This window comes from Petaurus breviceps, unplaced genomic scaffold (genome assembly GCF_028583685.1).
Source record: "Petaurus breviceps papuanus isolate PSGF00001 unplaced genomic scaffold, PetGlider_PUasm1.0 90752, whole genome shotgun sequence".
NCBI lineage: Eukaryota > Metazoa > Chordata > Mammalia > Diprotodontia > Petauridae > Petaurus > Petaurus breviceps.
Genome location: NW_027187336.1, coordinates 11,063,003 through 11,078,571, shown reverse-complemented (window position 1 = coordinate 11,078,571; position 15,569 = coordinate 11,063,003). Strand labels below are relative to the sequence as shown.

General features: G+C 34.3%; 1 protein-coding gene across 1 annotated transcript in view; it reads right to left on the bottom strand.

The window, feature by feature from the left end:
• RAB3GAP1 (RAB3 GTPase activating protein catalytic subunit 1) overlaps positions 1 to 15,569 on the bottom strand; it is a 99,771-nt gene that overhangs the window by 48,825 nt on the left and 35,377 nt on the right. Inside the window, exons 6-8 of the mRNA XM_069067821.1 lie at positions 10,607 to 10,726; positions 10,139 to 10,304; positions 3,660 to 3,759 (exon numbers count right to left, since the gene is read on the bottom strand). Of these exons, the coding sequence (XP_068923922.1) occupies positions 3,660 to 3,759; positions 10,139 to 10,304; positions 10,607 to 10,726 (386 nt within the window). The remainder of the gene's footprint in view (positions 1 to 3,659; positions 3,760 to 10,138; positions 10,305 to 10,606; positions 10,727 to 15,569) is intronic.

Here is a 15,569-nt window from a genome sequence, read left to right as displayed (position 1 = left end):
GACTGTACTTGAGGCAAGGTTAAATCTAATTTCTCCCAGTGTTGTCCAATTTTCCCAGCAGTTTTTTCTTCAAATAATGAGTCTTTATATCAAATAACGGGGGTCTTTGTGTTTAGCTATTACTACACTAAATACATTTGTTTCCATGAACAGTTTCTCTATTTTTTTAACCAATATCACATTGTTTTAAAAATTATTGCTTTGTAATACAATTTGAGATATAGCACTCATGAGTCCCCTTCATTCCCATTTCTTTCATTTCTCTTTGATTCTTTCTTTCTTCCATATTAATCTCACTATTATTTTTCTAGTGGTTTTTTTTTTTTTTTGCATTTTGGAGGGCAATTGGGGTTAAGTGACTTGCCCAAAGTAACATGGCTAGATTTTTGTGTCAAGTGTCTGAGGCCAGATTTGAACTCAGGTCCTCCTGACTCCAGGGCTGGAGCTCTATTCACTGCGCCACCTAGCCGCCCCATTTTTCTAGTTCTATAAGAAATCCTTTGGTAGACTGATCGGTTTGACACTGGATAATTAAATTAATTTAGGTAAATATTGCCATTTTTATTATATTGATTTCTCCTACCCATGAGTAATTGATAGTTTCCAATTATTTAGATGTCTTTCTTTTCTTTTCTTATTTTTTTAAAGCAATTGGGGTTAAGTAACTTGCTCAAGGTTACATGGCCAGGTGTTTCTGGGTGGGTGCTAAGTGTCTGAGCCCGGGATTCGATCCCCAGGTCATCCCAACACTGGAGCTGGTGCTCTTACTTGCTGTGCTACCTGGCCGCCCCAATTTGTCTTTATTTTCATAGTTATTTGCAGTTGTATTTATAGAGATCTTGGTAGATCTTAAAATTAGATCCCAAGTTTACACATTCTATGGTAATTTTAAATGGAATTCTTCTTTCTATCTCTTATTAGGTTTTATTGGTATTTTTAAAGAAATGCTAATGTTTTGTGTGAATTTATTTTATATCTTGCAAATCTGCCATAGTCGTTGTTTATCTGTTATTTTCCTCTGGAATATCCATTATTCCTTTCAACCTTTACTACCTGGAATATCCCTCTGCTATGCTGTTTCCCTTCTTGCATCAGTGATTTAATCCCAAGACCTCCATTATGGGGTACTAGAAAGGCCAAGCTCAATTTCCTTGCTGAACTGTACATCTGACTTTTTGGACTTTAATACCATGCCTCAACTGCAGTCTCATCCTAGAACTTCCCTCAGCACTATAGGCCACCTTACCCTAGTATATCCATCTTACCCAATGGACTTTCCACTCTAGAATATCCTTCTACCATGCTGGTCCAATTCATTGGTGAGTATGTTCAAGGGTCTTCCTTTTGGGGAGAGCCCACTCAACCTTCATGTTCCTCCTAGTTGTGTTTCTGACTACACAGACTTCAAAACTGTATCACTGGTACAGATATCTTCCCCCCACCTCACATTTCAGTTCAGTTTTGTGTACTGTCTTTCTCGCATTAGAAAGTAACCTCTTTATTTTTTTTGAAAGTAACCTCTTTAAAGGCATGGCGGTTCTTCTTTTTTGCTTTTATTTCTATCCTTAGTGCTTAGTACATAGTACATAATGTTGCTTGCTTTCTCTCTTGAATCTTTAGCCTCTAAATACTGGTTCCTTACCTACTGCCTTCAAATCTTCCATCCTCAAAGAAAACATTCACCAAACCAAAAGCCAGCATTATCTGTAATGGGGACAACCTAAAAGCCTTTCCAATGAGATCAAAGGGAAAGTAAGGATGGTTTACTTAGAAAGCCCTAAAGAGCCAACTTACTGAAAAAACAAACAAAACAACAACTCACTTCAACAAATTATAACATATAAAATCCACTCACACAAATCATCAGCAATTATGTATATTACCAACATAACTCAGCAGGAAGAAACAGAAAGAGAAATTCCATTTCGAATAACTACAGAATAAGATTTGAGAATCTACCTGCCAAGACACATAGGAATTAAATGAACACAACTGTAAAATCCTGTTTATACAAATACAGATCTAATTAATTGGAAAAAGAACAACTGCTTATGGGGAGACTATGCCAATATTAAAAAATAACCATACTACCTAAATTAATTTACTTATTCAGTGCCATAACACTCAAACGACAAACGTATTACCTTCTGGAGCTATAGAAAAAAATAATAAAATTCACCTGGAAGAACAAAAAGTCAAGAATCTCAAGAGAAAGAGTGAAAAACCTCATTCTTCTCGACTTCTCTATAGCACTGGATACTGTTGGCAATCTTCTTCTAGATACTTCCTTTTCCCACAGTTTTTATGACATTGCTGTCTTCTGGCTCTCCTCCTGCCTCTCTTTACACCCCCCCTCTCTTTGTGACCACATGAGCACCTTTAAATATTACTTCTGTGCAAAAATGACTCCTCTAACCCTAGTCTTTCCCTTGATCTCCAGTCCCACAACACCACGTCTCCTAGAAATTTCAAACTACTGTAGATATTTTGTAGGCATTTAAATTCAACATGTCTAAAATAGAATTCATATGCTTTTGCCCAAAATTCACCCCTCTTATGAATTTCCCTCTTTCTATCAAAGGCAACACCATCCTTTAGGCACCATGTAGTTCTCATGTCTTAATTGTTTTTAATTCTATAACAAACCTCACATGTTTCTCCTTCTATTATAATAATCTCATAATAGAGCCTCCAGTCTCACTTCTCGCCCCTCTCAAGTACATCCTCCACAGAGCTGTCAAAATGATTTTCCTACAGCATGTAGGTCTATGAGTCTGACCATGCTGCTTGCCTGAACAACATACTCCAGTCATTCTAAACTGCTTCTAGGAGCAAATATAAACACCTCTGGCATTTTAGGCCCTTTACAACCTGACTATAACTTGCCTCTCCAACCTCATTAGGTATTACTTTCCTAAACACATTCTACAATCCAGTCAAACTGACCTTTCTGCTCCTCACACACCAGTTATCCTCAATGGTTGCTAGTACTACTACTTTACCTCCATCTTTTAGAACCTCTACTTTCAGAGATTAGCTGAAGGGTTACAGAACTATAGGCAACAAAACCTTTCAAAGACGATCTACTGAAGTCCTATGTATGCAGTTTTCTTATCAGTAAGTACATATGTATGTATTTTCTATCTTGGGATAATATTTGTCATTTCCCTTCTTCAGAACTTAATATAGAAAGAGCCTGGCACATAGTAAGTACTATAAAAATGCTGCTTTTCCTTCTTTCCCCTTTTTGATTTTATCATCTCCTTAAACTTTACAATTCACAAAATCTTCTACAAATTTGTTATTAGTCTATGAGTATGGTTTCTTGTGTCTAATTTGATACTATTTTAATAATTTACTACATGCCAGCTTATAGCAGGAAGGTGATTTCTATATAAAATTAGCTTCCAAAGATAGATTATCAAATATATGGTAAATACATAATCTCCATTTAAAAACAAAGTTTTTTTAAGGAAAAAAAGGATGAAAGTGATAACAAACTCAGTGAAATCAGATATATAAACGATTACAAAGATGTATAATTTAAAACGAAAAACACTTCTTATAAAATTTTGTCAGAATGAATATATTATCTTTTATATTAATATCGTCACTAAAATAATTGAAACATTATCGAACAAAATGTTATATTTTCTTACCTGGTGGCTGTTGAGGCCAAAAATACTGTAGCCAATCTTGAAGTACATAAGTAAACCGAATAGCTATGCTGACTGGAGGCAATGGCGTTAAAGGACATCCCTGGAAAATTAATGCAAAAACAGGTACTATGTAAATACTAAGTAACATCATATAAATAATAATTGTGAAATAAATTACTTATCCTTATAAATTGATTTCTTATGCACATATGTAATATTTTACATTTATTCCTATTAAATTTTCACTTTATTATATTTAGTTCAATGTTTTAGCCTATTGAGATTTCTACTGTGGCTCTACTTACTCCCAATGTTAATGGTACCTCTAAGCTTTTCTGTCATCTTCAAATCTGATAGAGCTGCCATTCATGTCTTTATTCATGGCACTGAAAAAATGTTCAATAACAGTGAGGGATAAAGCACAGATCAGGGGCATAGGGAGGACTCCATTAGAAAACTTCCAAAGTGACAAGAAATAAGTAAATGACTCCTCTCTGAGCACAGCCATTCAAAAGGTTCTGAATTCATCAATTGTACCATCATCTAGCTTATATTGCTATCAGTTTGCTAAAATCCGGATAAACTATTTACAGTGACACCCTGTTCTGCTAGTTTAGTTGCTGTAAAAAATGGTGAAACATATTAGTCTGGCATGACCTGCTGTTAATGAAGTAACTCTGACTGTAGAATTCACTATTTTCCCCCTTTTTGGCGGCAGGGGAGAGGAAGGAAACTAGAAAATTTCCCTTCTTCAGTTCTGCAGTGGAAGACCTATTCTCTACAATCTTTTCAAATGTCACTAACAGTATTAACAAAACAAAGGACCCAATAAATAATAATCCTTTTCCTGGTTAAATTACTCACTCAGTCTAGCTTCCCTAATGGTTTTGTTAGTCACCAGGCGGTGACTAATCAAGATCCAATCACTAGAATATTTAAAAGAAAAATATTACAATATCTAGTAATGATAGCAAAATAATCTCTACCAGTAGTAAAGGATACTTTCCCCTCACAGGAAATAATTAATTTCATTCATCAAAAAAATCTGAATTTTCAAACAGGAACAAATAAAATATCATAAAAATATCATTTTAAGGTCAAAAGCTGTGTAATGAACAGAGCTGGACCTCAAGCTCAGAAGACTCAGGTTCAAGCCCTACCTCTAGTACCTACTGGTTGTGTAATCCTGGGAAAATAATTTAAACTACGTTTTAGTCGCAAAGGTGCTGATCTGCTTAACCTGGGATTTCTCTCTAGTAATGAAAAAAATCACAAGTTCAGTCCTAATCCCTAACCTTTTATGTTTTAAAGGTCTTCTCCTCATAATTACACTATGAGGTAAGTAGTAATATTTCAATTTTTATAGGAAAGAAAAACTAAGAATCAGAGAGGTTAAAGTAACCTGCCCAAGGTCTGGGATGTGAACCCAGATCTTTCTGATTCTAAGTCCACTATATCAAGGTGGCATGTTAGCTCCTGATCTAGTATTATAGGTTGCTCTGTTAAATATATGAAATACCCAGAAAAGAGGAAAAAAAGACTAGCAGAGCCAAAAGTGAAGAGCAGAAAGCTGAGAGATCCCTAAGTATATAACACATTCCTATGTTTTATAGACATATATAGAAGACCAGAGCCAAGGGAAGATTAGAAGTTCAGCAGAGATTATTATTACTTCAGTATCACAATAAGAAGTGAACTGCCAAGAGGGGACACAAGTGTAAGATTTCTTTGGTGCCAACCCAACCAACAGTGGGGCTATCATTACAAACTTTGTCCACATCAAAAATTTTCAGCTACTGAGTAGTTAATAAGAAAATAGCAACTACACACATGAATTTTATAGTCAATCTTAATATAGTAGGAAGAGTATGTCACATTGGACATCTCTCCTTCTAGTCTAGAACGGAGGATGGAAGGAAAGTGCAATATGCAGAAAGACCAGAAATTGGACTTGTCTTAAAAATCATACATAAAAAGTAGATATTTAGTTCTGTTAAATATAATGGTGTTTCAATGTAGTCTTGTGAGATTATCTATCACTTCTTACCTTCATAGTCAATTTGATGCCAAATGAAACAAAGACTCATTTTAAAATTCAGCATGCTTCACTATAATGTGAAACCACTATAAAGTTCCAGAACAAGTAAGCTGGTATTACTTAACTATTTAAATTTTTTAAAAAGTCAAATCAAAGCAAGTCTGCTATCTCATAACCCCATGTTGAGACTAAATAACAAAAGTCACCAGCCCAGAAAACAGAATCAGTGTCTCTCTACTTATACGTAGAAAACAAATTCCTAAAAGCTCAAATTCTACCAAGTGTAGTTGCAATTCTATTTTTATAAAATGCATGCATATTAGAGCCTAAAGAGGATAAGACATAAACCTCTGTTCTGATAACTCATCAGGAATATTAATAATAACAAATTATAACAATGGGAATAATTAATGGGAAACATGCTTATTTTTGTCTTTTAAAAAAAACATAAATATGGAAAAAGTGAACCAGATTTCCCACCATCCTGACTCTCCCTCACCCTAGACAATGAAATTCTCTTCATCTTTAACTATAAATTAGTGAGACTAGATGAACTTTAAGGTCCTGGGGAAGTACCTCAAATCATCTTGGTTGAAACAGTCATGTCCATAGGAAGTAGGAAGAGTATGTCACATTGGATATCTATTCTTCTAGTCTAGAAATTCTTAGAAAATGTTGGATTAAATACAGTCGTTTCTGGCAGAGTCTAAAATGTAGAGTACACTAAAATTTTTTTTTGCAGGGGGCAATTGGGGTTAAGTGACATACCCAAGGTCACATAGCTAGTAAGTGTTAAGTGTCTGAGGTCACATTTGAACTCAGGTCTTCCTGACTCCAGGGCTGGTGCTCTATTCACTATGCCATCTAGCTGCCCCAGGAGCACACTAATTTTTAAAAATTATTATTTATGTTTAGTGTTCTTTTTTTTTAGTTCTGAATTCTCTTCCTCCTTTTAGTCCCTCCCCCAACCACTGAGAAGGCAAGTAATATATCCAATATATCCAAAGAAAACATGGAAAACATATTTCCATATTAACCATGTTGCCAAAAAAAAAAAGCAAGAAAAATAAAGCAAGTGAAAAAAATTATACTTCAATCTGCATTCAGAATTTATTTGTTCTCTCTCTGGAGGTGGATAGCATTTTTCATAAAGGGGTCTTTGGAACTGTCTTGGATCATCAAAGTGATCAGAGTTGCTAAGTTTTTTATAGTTGATCACTTTTAAAATATTGCTGTTACTGCGTTATGAGTCTTCTCACTTCACTTTGCATCATTTCTTATCAATTTTTTTCATGTTTTTTTTTCCCTGAAATCAGCCCATCATTTGTCACTTCTTATAGCACAATAGTATTACATCACAATCATATGCCACTTATTTAGACATTCCCCAAATGATGGGAACCCCCTCAATTTCCAGTTCTTTGCCACTAAAAAGACCTGCTATAAATATTTTTGTACATATAGGTTCTTTTCCTTTTCTTTTAATCCCTTTGAGATTCAAACCTACAAGTGGTATTGCTGAGTCACAGTATAAGTAGTTTCATAAATCTTGGGGTATAGTTCCAAATTATTCTTCAGGATGGTTGGGTCAACTCACAACTCCACCAACAGTGCATTAGTGTTCCTATTTTTCCACATCCACTCCAGTACTTGTAATTTTCATTTTCTGTCAGCCAATCTGACAGTTATGAGGCAGTACCTCAGAGTTGTTATAATTTGCATTTCTCTACTCAGCAGTGATTTAAAGCATTTTCCCATATGACTATAGCTTTGATATATTCTTCTAAAGCTCCCTGTTCATATACCAGGACCATTTATCAATTGGGGAGATGGCTTTTATTTTTATAAATCTTACTCAGTTTCCAATATTTGAGAAATGAGGCCATTATCAGAGAAACTTGCATTAAAGTTTCCTGCTTTCATTCTAATCTTGGCTGTATTGCTAATGTAATCAAAATTATCCATTTTACTTCCCATGATCCTCTCTATCTCTTGTTTGTTGATAATCCCTTCACTTATCCACAGATCTGACAGGTAAAAATTTCTATGTTCCCCAATTTGCTTATAATATTACCCTATGTGTCTAAATCATATACCCATTTTGACCTTATCTTGGTATTCAGTGAGAGATGCTGATCTATATCTACTTTCTTTTTTTTTTTTTTGCCTTTTGGAGGGCAATTGGTGTTAAGTAACTTGCCCAAGGTTACATGGCTAGTATTTTTGTGTGGGTGTTAAGTGTCTGAGGCCGGAACCGAACTCGGGTCCTCCTGACTCCGGGGCCGGCGCTTTACTCACTGTGCCACCTAGCCGCCCCACTACTTTCTTCCAAACAGCTTTCCAGTTTTCCCAGCAATTTTTCATCAAAAAGTTCTTACTCCCAATGCTTGGATCTTTGGGTTTATCAAACATTATGGTCATTTACTACCATGCATTGTGTACCTAATATATTCCACTGATCTACCACTCTTATTTCTTAACCAGTATCAGATTACTTTGGTGATAACTACTTTGTAATACAGTTTGAAATCTGGTACTGTTAGACTGCCTTCTTTCATTAATTTCCTTGATATTCTTGACCTTTTGTTCTTCCAGATGAATTAGAGTACACTATTAATATTTTTTCTTTGACTGTCCTGTCAGCTTTAAATTCTATGAGATAAACTGAAATGCTCCTTAATGCAGATGATTATGAAGGTTCCATAGGAAGATAATTACACTTTGAGCCAGAAGAACTGGGATCAAGTCCTGGCTCCACCACCTACTATGTTACCTTAGTCAAGTACTTGTACTCTTTGAACCTCAATTTCTTCATCTGCAAAATGAAGTTAAAAATATTTGTTACTACCTACCTCTCAGCACTGTCATAAAGACTAACTGAGAGAAAGGATGTGTTCTCTGTGAAATTATGACAACATGAGCTAAAGCAAAATAGAAAAAAAATGAATCATAAGAATACACAGAAAGGGAGCTTTTACTGGCAAAAGGCCGAAATTTGACAAGATTTAGATAAGTAAGACTTCAATGTCAACTTTCTCCTAAAAGTGGTCCCCACTCTGGGAAGAAAAAAGAGCTGAATCAGAAGGGTCAATATGAATACATCTTTTGGCCCTCAACCTCTACTGACAAAGGAACCTCAATGAGAATGTTTGTGGTTGGAAGAGGAGAGAAATAGGTCAGGTAAGCATCAATATAATCTTTCAATGTGACTGATTTGCATGTAATTGTCCTTGATGAGAAGAACAGAGAATAGCAGGGTAGAAACATCTTAAAAAATTGTAGTTTCAAATTTTTCCAAAGCATTGACTTGTAAAAAATAATCGGCACTTGTCATTTCAGGGGAAAAGAGAGGTTCTAGAAAAAAAATTCCTCCTCAGATGAAACTCCCTTAAATATCCATCTACAAGGAACCCTAATTCCACTACTACAAAATACAGGGCCTCACATTATCTAATAGTAATATTTTATGAAGTTCTAGACCTAATAACAAAATTACCTAAATGGGCTACACTAAAAAAATAAAATTTTACATTCCTACAATTCAAATCAATGTGATCAGATATAACATTGAATAAAATGCCATAAATTAAAATAATATGCATCACCAGAATCTAAGGCAATGTTCCTTCCAAAGTGGGCTTCTGAAAACCAATCTTAAACTCCCTATTCCCTGGCATCTCCTAAAAAGTCTACTGTGGTGCGGCTGGGTGGCACAGTGAATAGAGCACTGGCCCTGGAGTCAGGAGGACCCTCAGTTCAAATCCAGCCTCAGACACTTAACACAAAAACTAGCCATGTGACCTTGGGCAAGATACTTAACCCCAATTGCCCTTCAAAAAGCAAAAAAAAACCATCTACTGTCCTGTGGCCCCATCTCCTTTTTCCTAGAATGGCCAGGTATCACCTTCTTGTCTGACCCACTCTTTCAAAGCAATATGGACCAGTTCAGCATATTTTCTTCTTCACAAAGCAACAGAAGAACCTTTACCACACTCCCTGTAAGCTGTGGTTCTTTTGTTTATAATAATTTGGGTCAGAAAGAGTAACCTAGAAATGCCTTTAAGCCATAACTCTGTTTAAAAAAAAAAAAAGAAACTATACTTTTTTTTAATAGAAAATTAATATGTTACAAAGTAGGTAAAAAATATTCAAGAAGGTCAGCAGCATAGCATAAAACCATCTGGAAATCACTGATCTAGACTGACTACTAAAAAATATAATTGGTAATTAACATTTCTTTTCATACTAGTATCTTTTTTAAAAGGAAAGTAGAACATGTTTTCCTAAATAAAAATGCACATAACTAATTATGTAAAAACACTGCCAAAATTTTAAAAAGCAATTATTTGTAACATCAGGAATTTTTTTTTTTTAATATCACCTTACTAGTAAATGAAATTATTTACTTTTATCTGGATTCCCAAACACAATCTCCACTTACTATTTTTGATTTGAAGATATCCAACAGCCCTGATAAGTGAGTATACTGATTTGGCACTTTGCGAAGATGAACCATTTCAAAGTCAGTTCGAACTCCTGGACCCTGACATTCTCCTACATACATTCTTCGCCATTTATGATGTATTTGCACGAAGAGTGGCACCTGGCTAAAAAAAATTTTGAAGTTGTAAGTTAACATGTTACAAGATTTTTAAATTATTTATTATTATAAGTCCCCATATATATGTGTATATATATATTTATACACACATATATCTATATCTATATATATTTACTTTTCTACATCAAGTTGGTTTTCTCCTTCTAGTGAATTAAAATTAATCAATCAAGCATTTACTAAGGGCTTATTGTGTGCTAGGCACAACAGTGGTTTTTCTTCTTTCATAAATTATAATGAAAACCTTAAAAGAAAAAATGACATTGAAGGTTTTTAGAAACTTCTACCTACCAGCCTGTGTTCCCCAATGCAATAGAAACAGAACTCAGAAGAAGATTACATTTGGATTCACTAAGAACAGCATCATTATTTGCAGCTGGTGCAATTACTACAAATTCACGTAGTCCATACCTAAAAGACACATTTGAAGAAAAATTCCATCAGAAGGAAATTTCAGAATATAAGTTTCTTGATGTTAGTAACTTATATTTAAGAAAAGGTATATACATTTCACCACAAAAAAGTAAAGATGGGAATTGATTATGCTAGAGATCTGAATTTTTTAATAGTAATTAAACATGTGAAAGATTGAATTTCCTTTGCTTCTTATTCACAGAAACATTCTTATTATTTTCTTATGACTTTGTACTTACAAATTATGGAAAAAGGAAACACAGAAACGTCCTTGGAGATTCAGAAAGTACTAAGATATGGCCAGTTATGATCAGATAGCACTGAAAAAGTCTGATGATAGAACAGGGTAAGAACTAAGAGACCAAGGAACTAAGGTTCCAGAAATGGGGGGAGGGGAGGCGTGGAAGGTTTGCCGGTCTAGGGAGAATGAATGCTCATTTCTTTTTTTTTTTTGAGGGGCAATTGGGGTTAAGTGACTTGCCCGGTCTGAGGCCACATTTGAACTCAGGTCCTCCTGACTCCAGGGCCAGTGCTCTATTCATTTTGCCACCTAGCAGCCCCTGGAATGCTCATTTCTTAAAATAAAAAATGCACAATGAGGTTTTAAAAACCCTCCAAACCATTAATTATTAAAAAATACAAATTAAAGCAACTCTGAGGAAAAAATGACAAAAACAGAAAATGACTATTTTTTGAAGGGGCTGGAGTAGCACAAGCACAATAATGTACTATTGGTGGGGTTGTGAATTGATCCAGCCATTCTAGAAAGCAATTTGGTACAATGCCCAAAAAGATATTTAAATGTATATATACCCTCTGAGATCCAGGAAAATCAGAACTAAAAATATACTCCAAAAGGGATCATACTTTTTGTTGTAATGAAAAACTAGAAAATAAAGCAATATCCATCAATTGGGGAATGGCTCAACAAACATAATGGATCAATGTAAAGAAATATTAGTACTCCAGGAGAGAGGAAAGGGGCAAATTCAGAATAGCATGGGAAGACTTGTATGAAATGATGTAAAGGTGATGAAATTAGCACAACTAGAACATTTTGTAGTAAGTATAAAATTGTAAAGGAAAACAATTTTGAAAGACTTAAGGACCTTGGTAAATGAAATGAATGACTACAGAAAAATGATGATATATCATGCTCCCTGCCTAGTAAGTGATGAATGAGACATATATTTTCTGACATGGTCAATATGTAGATTTGTTAGACTTTACTATACTTGTTTAAAAAAAAAAAGAGGGCCTTTGTTTTGGAGGAAAAAAAAATTTTAATGGAGATTAGAGAAGAGTAATATTGATGTAAAGGAAAAAAGATCAAAAGAGCATGAACATCAAGACAAGTTTAAAAATACACAAAAGACAAGAAAGAAGTTCATATGGGGACATAGGCAAGCAGAGTAGTGTTCGTTATCATGTTAAATCTAATACATACTTTAATATATACTTTTAAAAACACAAGCTATAGGTAATAGAGATTAAAGGTTCACATGCAATCTTCTTGTTTAGTTTTTATACGTAAACATTCACGTTTGTTGCTGTCAAGTTCTTAATAAACAATAACAAAAAAATTTCAAGCTTTTTTGGAAATAAAATCAATCTTAAAAAGAGCTAATGTGATTTTAGGGTACTAAGATATTAAACAATTACTCTCCATTATACAACTATAGAATAAACAATACTCTTAAGTTGAGAATAAAAATAGAATTGTAAAACAACCCTCTTTCTCCCAAATCCTTTCCTTTCTCTTCCTTTCACTTACTTAACCAGACCTGTAACCAAACTGAAGTTTAACCTTCACATGAATTTTAATTTTTCAAAAAATTGAGCTACAATGTGAAATTTTACATTCAAATGCTCCATGTTTGCAATTTGTTAAATGTGTTCTTGCTAACATGAAAATACATCTTATAAAATGTAATACACATTACATTTTGTGCAGCAAAATTATATTTTAGATTTTAATTACATCATAGATTTTAGAAAAGAAAATTATTTTCTGATATGTATCTATAATTCAATTAAGTTGATATTCACATTTTGAACACATCTTAAGGTTTGCCTCATTTTATAATGTGCATAAAAAAATTTTATAATGTGCAAAAAAAAAACATTTATAATGTTTGCCACATTTTGTAATGTGCATAAAGAGTTTTGGTCTTTCAGTAATCTTAAATAACCCTTATTTTGTAAGGTTTTTAACATCTTTAAGTGCCATAGAAGTATGAGATAAATATAATGAGATATTTCCATTACATATTTATTTCTAAGTCAGTCTTTAAAAGCTGATATCCATCAAATTGAGGTGTTAGAAATATTTCTAAGTGAAACATTAAGTACTTATTCTAAGTATAGATCAGGATTAGTACAGTGTTCTGGGGTATACAAAAGAGTCACCAAAAGAAAAATCATGACTCCATGGAACTTACAATTTGGAAAACAAAACATGAATATACAACTATTTTACTCTTAAGACAGCTCTTCACTCAAGCTTTCATTAAAACTAGGGATTCAGTTTAAACCCAATTATAAAAAACTTGGTTATCTGGTTTTCTAATGTAACAAAAACAAAACAAAAACCCCAAAAGTTGGGAGTACACTGATAGAGGTATGCATTATAATAGCCTGACGAAATACTTGCTTGACAGAACTAGGAGGCCAAAATAACCCATAAAAAAAAGTCACAGGAACTAAATGTCAAAATTATAGCAATTTGGAGTTATCTAGAATAGAGTCAAACAACCAAAAGTAATAAGAGGAAGTTATCAACAGAGGCCTCAAATTCCTGGCTGAGTTCAATGGAACCAAAATGTTATTGGGAAATGCTTAATAAAATAAATACAATATGGCATATATAATGTTAATTTGTGGTTTTCTATATCAATACTGGCCCACAGGGATCCCTTTCTACTACAGTTTGATGCCCCTATATTATAATATAGTATAGCAATTTATGTTCATAGTAACTGAGTAATAAAGAAAGAGTATATTCAATATAATCTCTTCAAGTCAAGGAAATACATAACATTTTAAAATGATTTCCATTCCAAAATGGTAAGAAAAAAAATTTTTTGGCACTTTAGTAATTTTCTATAAACCTTACTTTATACTTTCTATGAACTTACTTTTTATAAACTTTACTTTACTGTTCTATTATCTGGTAAATCCACTTACTAGGTATAATCTATCCTCTAATGAGTCTGATAAATGATGATAAATCAATATAGGGGGACACAGGTGCCAGATAACAAGTCCCTTTTCCTAGTATGCCTTAGTATGTCAAAAGAAGTTCACAGATATGTTACAGACTGGGACACACTGATGTAAATTGTGTTGGAGAAAAACAGTAAGAGGGGCCTACATGAGCAAGTATTAGTCAAATGAACAAAACATTTATTAAACATGTATGTGTCAAAACACTGGGAATACAAAGGCAAATAGAAAAATCTTAGTTCTCAAAAAGTTTACATTTTACTGGAAGAATACAATCTGGACACAATCATGTACCGTAGGTGTTATTATTATTCCCATTTAAAGACTAGGAAACTAAGGCTGAGAAAGGTTAAATGACTTGCGAAAGGTCACATAGTATTTGTTTCAGGCAGAATTCAACCTCAGATCTTCCTGACTCCAAATTCAACATTCTATTCACACAGCCACCTAGTTATTTCTTGATTATCTCTTAACTGCAAAATCTAATGGCAATTTCTTAATTCTCATCTTTCTTGAATTCTCTTGTTGCTTGTGCACTGTCAATAATCTTCATTTCCTGGAAACTCCTCTCTAGGTTTTTGTGATGCCTTTCTTTATATTTCTTCTCACCTACATAACCATATCTTAGTCTCCTTTCCTGGATCTTTATCTAAATAATAACCATTAACCATGAGTGTCCCACAAGATTCTAACCTGGGCTTTTTCCTCTATAAGTTTTTGTCTTCTTAGCTTCTCTTCATGAATTCCCTATAATAGTTGAGCCACTTAGGCTCAAAACCTTGGTATCATCGATAATTCCTCAGTTTCACTCATCCCACATATATCCAACCTGTTGAAAAATTCTGCTATTTCTATCTTCACAATACCCATTCTCTCCACTCACAACGCCACTACTCCCCTACTACAGACTCTCAGAAGCTCTTGCCAGTGCAATTGCAACAGCCTCCCAATTTGTTTTCCTGATGTTAAGGGTTCCCCAGAATTTGTATTTTTCGGTTGCCATATTTTCTAGAAACACTGGACCCAGAACTTGCAGGAGACCCTGAATGTGTCAAGAACAAAGTAACTCTCCCCACTTCAGTTGATATAATTTGATGTTTGCACCGCAATCTGAATTCCCTGTGTGTTCCTGAGAGGCAAGATGGATGCCAGTCAGTCTATGCCAAGCTGGGAAAATGCTTGTGCTGCTGGGGTCCTTTGCATATAAGCAGACCCTCCTATCTTCATAATCTAGAGGTTCCCAAGTGGTTTTGTCCTGCAACTTTCCCCTCCCATGCCATGCCCATTCCTGTTTTCTCCTCTTCCTTTTGTTATACTATCATAAATAATACAAACTTCTGTAAAGACAGTGAACTCTCTGGGTTCCACATGCAAATTCATTTCTCTTATAATAAATCTGGTTTTCACATAAGTCTTGTGACATTGTGATTGTCTGTTAACACTGCCAAACAACACCTCTCTTCCCCAATCAATAAACTCAATGTTTCCCAATTAACTCCAAGGTAGTTTGGCAATGAAAGCCTTTTCTACCTTTCCAGTCATACATTCTACAGTGCTTCACTCTTCAATAGCTATACTAACTTACTCGCTGTTCCTTACACACAATACTTCCAAC